The sequence below is a fragment of the Ctenopharyngodon idella genome, chromosome 13 (genome assembly GCF_019924925.1).
Source record: "Ctenopharyngodon idella isolate HZGC_01 chromosome 13, HZGC01, whole genome shotgun sequence".
NCBI classification, from domain to species: domain Eukaryota; kingdom Metazoa; phylum Chordata; class Actinopteri; order Cypriniformes; family Xenocyprididae; genus Ctenopharyngodon; species Ctenopharyngodon idella.
In genome coordinates this window covers 11,037,353-11,052,391 of record NC_067232.1, presented here as the reverse complement: position 1 = coordinate 11,052,391, position 15,039 = coordinate 11,037,353, and the positions used below count along the sequence as shown (strand labels likewise).

Genomic DNA, 15,039 nt, shown 5'->3' with positions numbered 1-15,039 from the left:
GCAGTCGAAGCGCTCTCATCCATGATGGTGCCAGCTTTTACATTCACTGAATGACCTCTTGACCGCAGTACTTTTCAGTTTTCTTAGTTTATTTTATTTTCCTCCATATCCATTTGAATATTTTTGTTTAATACAAATCTGCAGTATTATGAATGGATTTACATAAGTTAATTTAAAATCGACGCATTACTACTGATTCTGTACCAAACCCTATGCTTGAATAATTTTATTTCTTTTTTTTCTTTTTTAAATCTCTCTGGATATCTGTTGGCTTTTTTTTTTCATCAGTGTATTGAATACACTGATATAATCAAAATCAAATCAATGGATTGTATATATTTACAATCAAAATTACTCAAAAACTCAGCATGCCATCCAAAATGCTTGGAAGGTTTTTGTTTAAATTTAAAATACACTTTATCTTGGGTTTTGAGACAAATCCATCCCTTTATTCTGGAGGGACTGTGAGTAAGTAGACCAAATTTCAGTGAAAAACATAGAAAATAAGGTCTCTGCAACAACTTAGGTTAAGTGACTTGATATAAAATATTGTGCCATTAACTCGCGGTCGTCTTTATTTAAAAGTAACATGGCACCATGCACCACGAAGGTCACTGACCTCGAGGTAAATGCTGCTCTCTTACACTATTTTTATAGGAGATTCAAACTTTAAATCTGAACATAAACACTGCATTTTTATGTACAACTTGAAATTTATATTATATATATACTTAATATAATTATTTTTTAATGTATTTATGTTTCTGCCCATTTAAGAGTTAATAAGACACAAAAGGACAGAGGTCATGACTTGTCGGTCGTGTCTTTGAGAGGACAAAAGTTGATGTTGTTTTGCATGCTCCCATGTGGAATATTTTGAACACAAACTGACCGCCGAGGGCAGAAAAACTGGTTTTTAGGTTTTAGATCATTGAGAAGACAATTCACAGTTTGAACTTGCAAGCTGGCCTATGTGTTGACATAATAAGCAGGAGCTTGTGTACTCAAACTGTCATAAGGGCCACGTCACCTCTCCTATACTGTACATGAAAACAACAGAACTGATGTTATCTGTATCAGGGCTGTCATTTAAAATAGCACATAAGTGACCCACACCAACAAAATTTTTTTTTAGCATGTTTTTACCTTCCGAAAGAATCAGTATAAATCGGTATATGATGATACCAACACACCATTTAAAACATGTTACAAAGTTTCTTCTGGCACAAACTTACAAAATATAGATGATTATGATAAATTGCTGCATTGTTTATTTACATGTCAAGATTATCTATAGGTTAAAAATATTTTGTGCTGATTTAATAAGCTGCTTTCTCTTTAAGTCTTGAGGATAAAAAAAAAAAAAAAAAAAAAATCACGATTTCTGTTCTTCAAAATCAGTCTGGTAAGTCCACCAAGACATTCTGACTTTCTCAGGTGACATTTACAGTACATGTAAAACATTTTTATCTATAATGTTTTGCAGTTTTGTAATATTACATTTAAACTGCGCCTTAACACACACTTGACTCCAAAGAACATAATTTATCTCCATCTAGTGGAGAACATACAGTACTACCACTTAGGACATTTACAGTCCTCAAAAAGGAGTATTATAATACAGATTTGTTTTCTTTTCAATCAATCTGTGTAAGACTTACAGTGCTTTACTGTTTGGTGTAAAGACAATCAACTTTAAAGTGCTTAATGGATGCACAATATAACTGCCGTGTATTTACACTAACAGTGATTTGCATATTTCCCTTTCTATTCAATACTGATTGTAAAAATATAATCAACAAAAAATGTTTAAGACTTTGTGTGTGTTCATTATGTGTCCTCTTGTACAGGCTCAACAAAGTCTTCACCATGGTACAGCCCAAAGTGGAGTTCACCCTGCTGAGCAGCAGCCCATGACATCTGTAAACTGCTGAAGCGAGCTGCCCAGGTTCCTTTGGGATCTACCACCACCACCCCACCGAGACCCTCCACCCGCTCCTTCATATACGCAAGAGCCAGGTCACTTGCCTCCTCTGGGGTCTTCCCTAAGGAAAATAGAAGAACACACAATTACCTATATTATCAAGGTATTATCATCCCAGACCTCTCTGCCAGTTGTAGGTGACCATGAAGTGCATGATAAGTGCATGGTTTAAATGCTGTGGAATGGATCTCAGGTGAGACCAAATAAATCTTATCAACACCCTGCCCATATCAACACACATATAGGTGAGTTCAGCAAAAACTCTTGCCATTGTGTTTCCACATGCACAGGGCAAAAGCATGCACACAAATCACCTCAACAGAAAACTAACTAACACTACAGAAAATACCGGCTGGGTAATGAGATATGAAATGTACTTTTGGGGATGTACAAACAAGTTAATCTTCACTTTACTGTTCAGACAGCTTCCATGTGTCTACTCATTGCAAATGGTGCTGGAGGTGGTTTTATGAAACACATTGTAAAAGACTGGCTCAAATTGTTTTTGCTCAGACCTATGAAGTGAGCAATGTTTACCTAAACAGACTTGAGGTCAAGCATCTTAATGAGGCCCTCGATCTCAGTTAATGTGTAGCTGAAGTAATTCAAGCTGTTTATTCACAGACTAAAATGCTGCTAGGAATCAGTCTCACAGCTATTCATGAACACATGTGAACCGGCCATTTGGGCTCAGGTCAATATACCTGTTGCTTATAAATCAGTACTACAATGCAGATTGAGTTATGGTCCAAGATGTGACATTTATAGATGCCATGTAGTAATAATACTAAAACTACTGATTACAAGTGCACAGTACACGGGAAGAGAGATATCAGTTGGTTTAACTTGTCTTTATACATTTCGATAATTATGTCTAGCATAATGTACTATAGGACGGGAATTACAGCAAAATAAACCCTGACAGGTTAATTTTGACCCCATCGTTATGCAAAGCTCTTACCTTGTGCTCAGTTATGTATTGTTAATCTGTAGTTCCAGTTACTTTTTCTAGTTTTAATTTAAACTAGTTTTAAAAAAAATATTAATAATTAATAATTAATATTATATAAAAAAATATTTGGCTGCTTAATACAACTGACCAATCAGAATCAAGTATTACAGAGAGTGAAAAGTATAATATTCAGAGTTAAAATAAATACTGTGTAATAACTCTGGTAATTTGGTTTGCTAAAAGTGAGAAAAAGACCCCAAAGCTTTGTTTATGCTAAATAAGTTGTGCTGATCTTGTAACACATGCCTTGCTCCATGTGGAAGAGAATGAGTCTGGACAGCGTGACCTTCATAATGGCTTCCCCATGGCCTGTGGGTGAGACAGCCCCAATCTTGTTATCTGCATAGCCCCCACATCCTGAGAATCAGAGATAGAAACAAAAATCCTGAGAGAGATCTTTCCTATACACACACACTCAGCAAACCTGTTGCTCCAGATAACCGTCCACCTATTTAAGGCAAACCCTGATAATATTCACTGCACAACAGAGAATAAAGCATTTGTCTTTTTTCATTTTTGCTTATTTACTTATTAAGCAGACAATACCAGCTCTTTTTCTATCATTAACTAGTGTGTGTGTGTGTGTGTGTGTGTGTGTGTGTGTGTGTGATTCCCACAGGTTAGTGTGTCCTGAGAGAATGTATGTGGAGGGTGCTGTGCTGAGCTGGGGATTAAATCTGTGGTTTGAATATTAACTCAGTAGGCAACAAGCTCTCATGAGCAGCTGAAACACACATTACTGCATGTCCAAAGGTCAAAGTTCAATCCCCATCACACCAGCTGCTTAAGTTTAGTCAAATTAAAGGTGTAATTTTTCAACATTAAAATACATTCTTCTATTTCAGCTTAATACACAGAAACAGCAATGAGTAAGCCATTTGTAGGCTGACTCCTCCAAAATTAATTGTAAACACTGGAGCTCTGTGGTGCAAATTAAATCAAGACCCTTTACATAGCAGGTTTGGATTTACCAACACACGGCGTGTCTCCCACACGTCCCTCCATTTTATTTATCATTCCACCAGTGGATGTAGCACAAGCAATGTTTCCGTCTATGTCCACAGCAACTGCACCTACTGTTCCCATCTTGCCCCTGAAACACACACACAAAAAATAGCTTTAAAAAACAAACACAAACAAAATGGCTTGCTTATTGTGGTAGCAAAGGAATAGCTAAAGAAAGAAAGAAAGAAAGATTGAACGAAGGAACGAACGACTGCAGTTGCTACTGATAATACATACATGGCATGCTACTGCTGTACAATATAGAATATGTGAATTACCCGTAGCAGATCTAAACAGGTGGAAGGTTTCTGAAAGTTCGCTGCAAACTGCTAAAGCAAATGCTGACCAAGTATTTGAAAGTTGAGCAGCAAGCTCATGGCTACTGATACAGCAGGAACAAATCAGTTGTGCCCTATGGAGAATGACTGCAAGCAGATTGAAGAGAACTCAATGCGGTACTCGCGCACTGTGATAGATCATTTCTGTTCACACACCTGAAGTGCGCACACAGAAAGCCGCCTCTCAGACAGCACGCGAGTACCGAACTGATTTCTTTTTCGCATCTTTTTGAGCAAATACACACAAAATGTCAAAATGCCCGTCTTGATGAGTATCTATGTAAAAAAGTTGGTTTTGACTTATGTTAAGTGAATGTAAACAGTTAAGAAAATATCTGATTTTTTTCAATATGAAAACGTGTTTTTACACGAATCCACGCATTGGCCCTAAAGCAGGAGTGTCCAAACTCGGTCCTGGAGTGCCACTGTCCTGTAGAGTTTTTCTCCAACCCCAATTAAACACACCTGAACCAGCTAATCAAGGTCTAATTAGGCATACTAGAAACTTCCAGGCAGGTGTGTTGAGGCAAGCTGGAGCTAAACTCTGCAGGACAGTGGCCCACCAGAACCGAGCTTAGACACCCCTGCCCTAAAGTGACAGCAGCCTCATATACCTTCTGTTAGTAATGTTAATCAAACAACAGAAGAAAAAGAGAGAATAACTCACTGCTCTTAACTAAACAACTTCTGTAGCTTTAGGTATCTGTGTGTACTTACTTTTTACAGTAATACGGTTTTCATATGCACTGTAAAGTACTGTTTATTTAATTTGCATCTTTGTTCTGTTGTATGTATTTGTGCTATTGCTTGTAATTTGTTCATTTGTTTATTTTATTACTGACTGTTTACTTGTCTTTAATGTTTAAACTTTATATTAGTTAGGCTAGTATTAGTTTTTGCTGTGTTCGTAAATTGGAATCGAGAATTGTGAAATTTCAGGCCAGTAGAAATCAGGGTTGCTGCACATTTCAAATTTAAGGCAGCATATGCCCCCTTGAGGATGAAATCTTAGAACTGCCCCTGGTGTGCCATCTGGAGTTTCATTACAGAACTTTGTATATACATTTGAAATAAATGCACAGAATATACAAAACTACTGATTTTCTTTAACAATTTTCTTTTTCAATGACCACATCTATATGTATGTACAGTATATATGTGTTTTTGTGTTGACATAATATGGATGTTAATATGGACATTACAAGCAAGCAAGTCACAGATTTGAAGCAGCATGAAGGTAAATGATGACAGAATTTTCATTTTGGACTCTGAGTGAACTATCCCTTTAACTATTGTTGCGACTCTTTTCTTAGTAGAAGTTCTAGACATTAGACATCTTATGCCAAAAACATTATGTCAGCACTTTGTACCAGTTTTCATTACATAAAAGCTTTACATTTGGCATTCCACAGGGTTGGCATCTGCCTCCAGGTTCTTCTTCCAGCGCATCTTGGCATAGTCTGTGATCAATGACTCCTCAGGCACTTCCGGTACACCCATGCTTCTGGCAAACTTAGAGGCCCCTTCAGCTGTCAGACACAAGTGGTTGGTCTCCAGAGAGAGGACAGACATCATTCACATTATTAATTTGACTATTTAAAATGCAAAGTGTTCTAAAATCATCTAATGATTGCATTCAGTGTGTACAAAAAAAAAAAACCATCTGATAGCATATAGCCTACGTAGTATTCCTTAATTATGGTGTACTGTGTATCACTTAGTTTTTTAATCTTGGTAACTGTAGATTACTCAAAACTAAATCTCCCATGGTGTTCATGTACAGTATTTTGGGAAAACAGATATATAATAAATTTTACAACAATACCTTCTCCATGACAAGCCTGGCCAGTTGCACTGGGTTAGCCACTCTTCTGACTGCTGACACAGCCCCGCTAGCTAGAGTCCTGCCATCCATCACAATTGCATCCATCTCAACCTCCCCCTTTACATTTAGCACTGACCCCCGACCTATGACATATGGGCATAACCCGAGTATTCTACTTATCCTGGATGTAGTATTAGGTATTAGACAGGAAACATATGAATTTAATTGAATATATGAGTATTATGAGTACCTGCATTGAATCTTGGGTTGTTCTCCATCAAGGTCACTGCTTCAACCACAGCATCCATGGCACTTCCACCCCTCTGGAGGATGGCATACCCAGTCCTGGCTGCCTCTTTCACACCGATAGTAGAGAGTTCAGCTCTTTCTTTAGGAATATGACCAGCACCTCCATGCACCACCACTACAGGCAGCATATCTGTCTACAAATGCAAAAATAGCAAATATATTTTTGGTATAGCACAATGAAATCAAAATTAACAAATCTTACTTTCGTTTTTTTTATGGAATATTGCAGTATTAAATATAAATGTATAAAAAGGTAAAAATATATCTGTTAATTGGTGAACCTTATGATTTTATGGTGAATTTTATTTACATAAAAGTAAAAGAAGTAACTCTAAACCATGTTTCAAGGTCTTTATGGTTGTATTTCTAATGTTTGACTCTCTTAAATGTATTGATAACAAAAATCTAGTTATACAATTATTGTAGCTTTTTAAATGTATTTTTATTTCTAATTTCCTTTTTGTTGGTATCTATTTGGATGTCTTGTTACATGTAAATATGTATTTGAATCATTCAATAAAAAATACTTTCGGTGGAACAAAAATAAAATGTAAGTTACTCCATTTACTTGTGTATTTAACTAGTGTGTAAAAGGAATACAACACTCGCAATCGTTCTGTTCACACGGAAAAAAAGGTGTTAAAATTGTACCTTTAGGGATACAACAGTTTGCCGCTGGGGCAGTACCCTTAAACGGAAATTTTTGTACCTTTTTTACTTCTAAAAGGTACATACTATTACCTTAAGCTACGTATTTGTACTCTAAGGTATGTATTTACGTACCTTTTTGGAGTAAAAAAAAAAAAAAAAAAGGTACAAAGATGTCCTTTTACTGGCCCAGTGACAAGCTGCAATTTTAACACCTTTTTTGTGTTGGTTTGAATAATATTTTTTAATCTACTATGATCGTTTGACCTAAATATGTTAAACCAGCTTCAAAATACATAATCTATTGTTCACGTTGCACAAGGCTAAACTTTGACTATTAGACCAGAGGAGTCGTGTACACGAGTAGCCTACTGCATATGCAGGTGCAATCCAAACGGCTATAATACTAGTTAATTTACAATGCCATGTCAAATTGCGTTAGTTATTTAGTTTACAATCTGTAATCACCCCTGACATCCCGTCATGTAAAAAATAATTGTCAACAGAAGAACAAATCCAAATCCATGTGCACGTGTCCACGTATGCATAACATTAAAAATGATATTTACCAAGGGTTAGCTTACCAGATTAACGACAGTAACATAAAACCACAGATCGCAATGTGCATCAGAAGCGGCAAGTAGCTGCAGTCACGAGAACACATGACCATAGATGACTACAGACGCCATAGCCGCTACAAAGAAAACACCAAAATAAAAGTATCCTTAAAGCAATCGCCTCAGGAGTGCACACAGCCCTGCAACAGAGTTAAATAGTATTAAAGCTAAAATCTGAAGGGTTGTGGCCTACCAAGAACTAAGAAAGTCCATATATGCCTCTTTAGCTTAAATAAAGAAAAAATGTAATATCTGTTTTTAAAATGCATAAACTATATAATTTTTCACACACAGCAACTTTGAAGACTTATTTTTAATAGTATTGGTCAGCATCTGATTAACCAATTAATTATAAATTATTTCTTTATAATTTATATAGGCCTATTATGTATTTATTGTAGATATATAGAGAGAGATGTGAACATATTTTAAAACAACTTAAAATATGTTCACATCTCTATTGGACACCTCACTGTAAAAGTTGTCTTAATTTTTAAAAATTAAGTGTTCATGCAAGTTTAGTCAACTTGAAATGTAAAGTTGAAACTGATTAAAAATGATTTTAAAAAATGATTATGATATTCCATATAAAACTACATCAGTCACGAATTATCCTCACATTTTGTCTCAGAAGGTCATTTTATATTACGTGTTTCCGAAAATGCAAATGTGTTATGAAACACCTCCTGAAATAATGCCAGAACTAAACCCATTGTCACCCCATACTATAGGGTAGTGTTAACTTATGTGTGGTTTTAAAACATAACATAAACAGGGCTCGAAATTAACTTTTTTACTTGGTAGCACTGGTGTTCCCAACTTCAAAAAGTTAGGAGCACCAGCAAAAATTTAGGAGCACCACAACTAAAAAAGCCTTGTCATTCGCTTGTCCAAATAAAAAAGTTGTTTGGCTGGAAAAAATAGTATTCTTGTGTTGTAATAATTTATTCTGAAGCAATATTCTCATCAGTGTTCATTCAGCTTTGACATTTAAATCTGCATATTTGTGATATTTACTCCGAGGGCATTTTTTAGTTTTTTTTTTTTTTACCTTTATAAAGGGCTTTTTCCTCTAATCATATTGCTTCATCTTTCATTTTAAATTCTTAAATTTGATTAGTAAATTCAATTAGAATAATAAGACACTATAGGGCTGTTAGTCAAATTAAATAATTTACACTGAAAAATTACGTTAAATAATGTTTAGATTGTTTTATTTATTTTTTTTGAAAATACAAATAAGAAATGTTGTTAAGAATGATACTAACATGAAACTAAACCGCCAGTAGGTGGCGGCAGGTGACCGTTGGAAGGAGTGAGTCATTGAGTCATCATTTTTGTTCAAACAGAACAAAAACAGTCACTATTGCGTCTAAAATGTGAGTGATTTATTTTTAACTACTTTTTTCGGTTTATTGAACTGTTGTATGATACATTTTCAATCGTGATGGTTTTATTCAGGAAAACTGTAGGCCTACTCTTGGTCGTGTAATGTTGCTTAACTGTATCATATGTTTTAAATATAAAAACTAAAGTGTTAATGTCGAGCCCTGTGTAACAGTGTTCTTTTCAGCTCTTTGTATTTTGCACGATAGTTAGCTCCCTGTCACGTGACAACGGAGCGCCGTGAAAGGGAGTGACTGCTAATATTAACCAAACAAAAATCTGCTTTAAACTTAAGAACATAAAGATTAAGTTTAATTGGTTATGTGACAGAACGGTGGACCGGTTACTGCATCAGCTCACAGCAGGAACATACTATGCAGTAATACAGCGAACGTTTTGTAGATGAAAACAGGTCGCACCTCAACAATTATTTGCACTCGCACAAATGCTCTTAAATATATTTTGAGGTCACAAACATTAAATTTAGGGAGCATATGCGACTAAAATGGTCTCAATTTCGAGCCTTGAAATGATAAATAAGGTTAAGATTCCCATTAACCAGTTGTCCCAATTTACCCGTAGCTATTAATCTAATTAGGCCTATGTGAATTTTTTTACAACCAGCCTGTGTTTCTAAGTGTACATTATTAGCTACATTTTAAACACTCATCTGTTGCACCCTGAATTTACACGACTTGTTCTTCTCAATCTCATACACGAGCAGGCTCGGTGGATGCGCGTCATCAGCGCGCTGTGATTGGAGAGCGAAAATAGGATGCTGTGCGCGCGTGCAGTGAGCCCCCATTCTCAAATGAGAGTGCGCGCGGCCGTCTCGAGGAGGCGTGCGCGCGCTTGAGGGCTGCGGTCCCATTGACTATTCCGTCTCCCTGACAGCGGCAGCATCAGCAGCAGCAGCGCGAGCTCGGAAAACAGAGCGCCGCGCGGACTCCGCCTTTGCTCCCATCATCCCACCCGAGAGCCCGAGCTCCGAGGCGGCTTCATCAACAAGCGCAAGACCCCCCTCGTCGACTCGCACATATCCCGCGGATCAGATATGGACTACCCTTAACTGGACCTGGAGGGGAGAGGCAGGCGGGCGGGCGGGGGGTGGGGGGGAGAGAAACAGGAGAAAAAGCCGTATAGGAAGAGAAGCACAACCGTGGGTGCCTGCCGCAACGATGAACGGTTCGCCACGCTCGCGACAACCGCAGATAAGCCATCGGACTATGTCCTGAATAGCGGTTTACATAGCTGGGATTGTGCACCGATCATACAGGGGTAAAATATGTCCGCCTCGGTGGGGCCCCGCGGTGGCCCTCGCCCACCCACAAAGCAGATCTCCATGCCCGAGCTACCGGACCTCAGTCACCTCACCGAGGAGGAGAGGAAAATTATCATGGCTGTGATGGTTCGGCAGAGGGAGGAAGAGGAGAAGGATGAGGCCATGCTCAAGTAAGACATCACGCTTTATAGGGAGCCTGTAGTATTCGTGCTGCTTCTGGAGACCAAAAGGCAAACAGCTTGTGATGGTTTCTGTAGGTGCATCTGTTTGCCATAGCCTACTAATAAAGCCATCAGGCTTTACGCCTGCACCTGAGCTCCAGTGTGCGTGTGTGAGTGAGTGGGTGAGTCTGGCCATGTCCACTTTTTCCAACCTTGTGGACACCTGTCAGGGATGAGCACTGCTGTGTGTGTATTCATACACATCCATATGAAACAAGCTTTTAGATGTCTAATGAACGGCCAGGTGACTGGTCACAGGTGTAGCTGTTAAAGAGAGAGGGGTGTGTCGACATGCAAGAACTAAATATCTACAACTCAATATACCCTATTGTTTTACACCTCACTTTGTGATGGATTCATTTCAGGCAGCACACTTGTCATGTCACATTATTAGTATATTTATTTGACTCATCATACATTTTTAAAATTGGTTAGTGAACGTTTTTCTACACTATTCACCACCAGTGTCAGGATTCCTGCCTGGTCACGACAATATTTCCGTGCCTCGTCATCATGACCGTCAGGATCCTTAACCCATTCATTGAAATCTTCCCTGATTGTAGTGAGCATCACTCAGAGCTTGAGTAAAAGTAGTCATAGCTTTGTGCTTTTTTTTTCTTTTCTTTTCTTTTCTTTTCTTTTCTTGTTAGATCCTTTTAATAATAATATTCTCTTAATATTAACTTTATTTGTATAGCACCTTTCATACAAAGAATTCAGTGTGTTACAATAAAAATAACTTATTACAATAAGCACCAAGTACTTCACGTGAAAACCAGTAAAAATACCATCTGAAGAGAACTGATTCATGACAGGCATGTAGGATGGTTTATAAAGATTTATTCTGAAGATCTATTTGTGGTTCATCAGTGTTGTTATCATGAGTGTGAAGATGTTTCTTGGCTTCCTGTCCACCTGCCATTTAGAGGACATCATTGCTCATATTACATTAGTTGCTGGCCACCTTAAGATTTGAAATCAGATTTATGCATTTCAAATTGGTTCACTGAGCAGCTACAATCAATAACTTAACCACGTCTTGTCCTATATTTCTAATAGGAAATTGTTATGCAGTTATTTAATTTCTCAGCCTTTGTATATACATCTTTAAGCATCACGATAAATGCATTGTTTTTAAATGGTTAAAGCCACAGGTGAAATGATATGCAGTTTCAGTCACGCAGTATTTCTTATAGAGAGAAGAAACAGACCATCACGTAATCTGTCTCTTAGCATACTGATAAACAACCTCTGATTTTCATTTGCTGTGTGTGTTATGAGACCGTTTACATGGCGAACAGTTCCTCACTTTCAAAGAAACTTCTGTCCTGAAGCAGAAGCTAGAGGTCGACCTCACAACAGAAATACAACAATACTTTGTCTAGCTTAAAGGGACAGTTCACCCAAAAATGAAAATTCTGTCATTATTTACCCATGCCATTACAAACCTGATATGATTTTCTTTCTTCTGTGGAATATAAAAGAGGATAAGTTTGGAAAAATGCCTCAGTGTTTATTTTTGTCCTCTTTTATTTATCTTCTTTTGTGTTCCACAGACAGAATGCTCATTTTTGGGTGAACTATACCTTTAAAAATAATATTGCAGAATTGTTTACAAAAGGAGATATGTTTTGTCTAACTCAAACTTCATTTCATGAAGAAGATGCATGTTTGGAGAGGAATGGTAATACTAGAAGAAGTTATTTAAAGTTAAAAAAAAAAAAAAAAAAAAAAATCATTTTACACAAAACAGCTAAGATTTCTGAGAGATTTACTGTCACTATCTAAAATGTGTTTGTACAGAGAGGAGAAGCCCATACAAGCAAAAACAGTGAACCTGGTCGGGAACAAGAAACCACCTCAGCAGAACGACATCAGGTAAACATCTCAATCAAGTTACCTTACCTGCAGTAAGCAAATAAATGGTCAAATGTTAATAAATGATAAGCATTGCAGTGGCCATTGTCATGTTATGTTCTGATTGATAGTGTATGACTGCGGTTTCTATAAAGTCATACAATGAAGTCTTGACAACTCTGCCACAAAATGTAAGAGTCATACATGATAGTGAATGAAAGGTCAAGCTTTACCTCAAGAAGGTGTTCTATGCTGGTACTTTCTTGCAGCTGTAGGGTTTGTAAAGAATAAAGTTGGAGAGGTGTGTCTAAAAATGAGACTAACGTATCGTGAATGTTGTTGTGACATTCTTTAATACTTTAAATGACTGCTTTATATGTTTTCAATCTTTTCTTTTAACTTGCTCATTGGGGTCACACTGAAGTTGCTCAGAGTGGTGGCACTGTGTTGTAAATCAAAACCTTTCTCACAGTCACATTATTTTTTCCTGCAAAAACAAGAAAACAAATCCTGGCACCTGTGGTGGTGCTTTAGAGTGCTGACAGAGTAATATTTATGCTGTGTTAAATTATTTATGCACACCAGTATTGCCCTGGTTCTCTCAGCCGAAGAATAAGAGAACTGCGGTGTGGTTCATATCAACAGATAGAGTATATCTCTCTCAGACTCGCTCTCTGTGGTCTCTGGAGGAGTCCAAGGATCAGAAAGGCTTAGGATTAGGGGGCAAGTTGGCCAAAACACATCTGTTTCTGTGTGGAGTCCCTGGATGTGGTCACTTGTGGTGTCATCAGCCTGACCAAGAACTTGCTCTAATAGAGCGCTGCAGTGATTATGTATTTTTGTAGGCCAACCCGGAAGTTAGCATCACGCTAGTCCCTTTGACAAAAACCCAGTAGTATTTTTAATTGATTTTTTGATTATTGTAGAAAATAAACTGTGACCAACAAAAAGTTTATGATTCTTATATGATAATTTTCACAAATGAAGCTTTTATGAATTTTGAAGCCAACAGCTAAAGAGCTAGGCTAAAAACGAACTACACCATTTGTCACATGACTTCATCGTCACCACTATTAAGCTTCCGACAACTCTTTCAGTCTATTTCAAAAAACCTTTTCCCTGAAAGTTTGAGTTAGAATAGTTTGGAACTGTTTGATTATAAACACACTGAGGCTGTAAAAAAAATGACTAGTGAATAAATGAGTTTTCCTGTTCGGCGTGATGATGTTTTATGTTCCCGACAACCTCTATAGTACCATTTAGTCCCAAGTAGAAGCTTTTAAAAAAATCGCAAGGGGGTATTACGAATCTATTTGATGTCGTAGAATAAAACATGAACATATCTTGAGCTTGTGTTAACCACAAACCTTATTTCGGGCATTTAATAATAAAAAAACCCACTGACTTCAGGACAATGGAACTGGAAGGGCTAAAATGTGAACTTATTTAAATTGGCCTACAAAAATACGTCATCCCTGCAGCATTTGATTGACTTAAGCTTTAATGCAGTTGTGCTGTTTTCATTGTTATTGTCGTCATTGCACCATACGCAGAATGTATTCGATCAGTTACACGTACCAGAGACTTCTGGCCTAGAAATGTTGTTGTTGAGCAAGGGATTTAGAAGATGGGGTGTATTTGAGTCAGGTCTATGCTGCTAAAGATCAAACAGAGAGTTGCTCTTATTGTAATCTTATTCTCTTAAGCTCAACTCCTCCTCTAGCCTGTGCTTCTGGCTTAGACACAAGAACTGACAAAAAGCCTTTAAAAAGAGGAGGAATACATGAATAGATAAATAATTAAATGCACAGGCATATCACGCAGTAGTGCCTTTTAATAGTGCCCTAGTCCATACATTAGCACCCACTGGAGAACAAGCCTTCCGAATCCATTTGCTCTCACCCACCAGCAGGCCTCAGAAGGATGAGCTTGAGCTCACAGGTTGGCATGTGCTAAAGTCATGCTCCTAATTCTCCCGCTCCCACTCAATTACTCTCTCACTTGTTCAGTCAGTGGCCCGACTGCATTACACAGCGTGTCTTTCGCAGACCTCTGCATACAGATGCTGGAGTGGTCGTGGGTTTGATTGCTGTGCGTTTTATGTGACCTACTCAAACTGAGCTGTTTAAACTGAATGATGCAGCTTAACTCTGAACTGCATTGGCATAATGTTAGCTGAGTTAGCAAGCAAGCTAACTTTCAATAATAAAAACTTGAGTAGCCTAGTTAATTTTCTGTGATGTTGTAAATTCTGCTGATTTAAATATACCACCAAGGTAACTTTGTTGTGTGAATGATTTGTGATAGGTTAAAATGGAATGAAAATTGTAAACAAATCACTGTATGCCTTTGTTTTTGCATTAAAATTGTGCTTTTTAATTTAGAAGTTATCATAATTTCCAGATAATAATGAAAACTTACCTGGATAGTGCAGCAAAATGTTATTTTTTCCCTAATGTTTTATAATGATACATTTTATAGATAGATAGACAGATCGATTAATTGGTTGATAGATTAATAGATAGTAAGCATCTCTTTGAGACAAAACTTTATTC

General features: G+C 37.3%; 2 protein-coding genes across 18 annotated transcripts in view; one reads left to right on the top strand and one right to left on the bottom strand.

Moving 5' to 3' along the window:
- Positions 1–71: 71 nt before the first annotated feature.
- On the bottom strand, positions 72–7,871 carry asrgl1 (asparaginase and isoaspartyl peptidase 1). 2 transcript variants are annotated; one of them, XM_051917617.1, is made up of 7 exons: positions 7,706–7,871; positions 6,415–6,607; positions 6,165–6,307; positions 5,736–5,890; positions 3,968–4,089; positions 3,243–3,353; positions 72–2,045 (listed from the first exon to the last, which is right to left on the bottom strand). In XM_051917617.1, exons 2-7 carry the CDS (start codon positions 6,599–6,601, stop codon positions 1,831–1,833), a joined length of 933 nt encoding a protein of 310 aa, XP_051773577.1. In that variant the 5' UTR covers positions 6,602–6,607; positions 7,706–7,871; the 3' UTR covers positions 72–1,830. The 2 variants fall into 2 exon arrangements, with proteins under 2 accessions (XP_051773577.1, XP_051773578.1); XM_051917618.1 differs by lacking the exon at positions 7,706–7,871 and having other exon boundaries at positions 6,165–6,336.
- A 2,080-nt stretch (positions 7,872–9,951) lies between these two features.
- Positions 9,952–15,039, top strand: part of LOC127525051 (regulating synaptic membrane exocytosis protein 1-like) — a 78,113-nt gene continuing 73,025 nt past the window's right edge. For 5 of the 16 annotated variants that reach the window (XM_051917242.1, XM_051917239.1, XM_051917241.1 and 2 more), the window contains exons 1-2: positions 9,953–10,576; positions 12,431–12,505. In XM_051917242.1, the coding sequence (XP_051773202.1) occupies positions 10,410–10,576; positions 12,431–12,505 (242 nt within the window). In that variant the 5' untranslated portion in view covers positions 9,953–10,409. Of the gene's footprint in view, positions 10,577–12,430; positions 12,506–15,039 lie in introns of all 16 variants that reach the window. The other 11 variants (XM_051917246.1, XM_051917248.1, XM_051917245.1 and 8 more) reach the window with 4 other exon arrangements.

Excerpts from the sequence above, each read along its gene's own strand:
- asrgl1 (XM_051917617.1), bottom strand. The coding sequence starts at position 6,601 with ATGCTGCCTGTAGTGGTGGTGCATGGAGGTGCTGGTCATATTCCTAAA. Across the intron at positions 3,354-3,967 it reads GGGAGACACGCCGTGTGTTG|GATGTGGGGGCTATGCAGAT; the intron begins GTAAATCCAAAC and ends TCTGATTCTCAG. Across the intron at positions 2,046-3,242 it reads TCTCTTCCACATGGAGCAAG|GGAAGACCCCAGAGGAGGCA; the intron begins GCATGTGTTACA and ends TATTTTCCTTAG.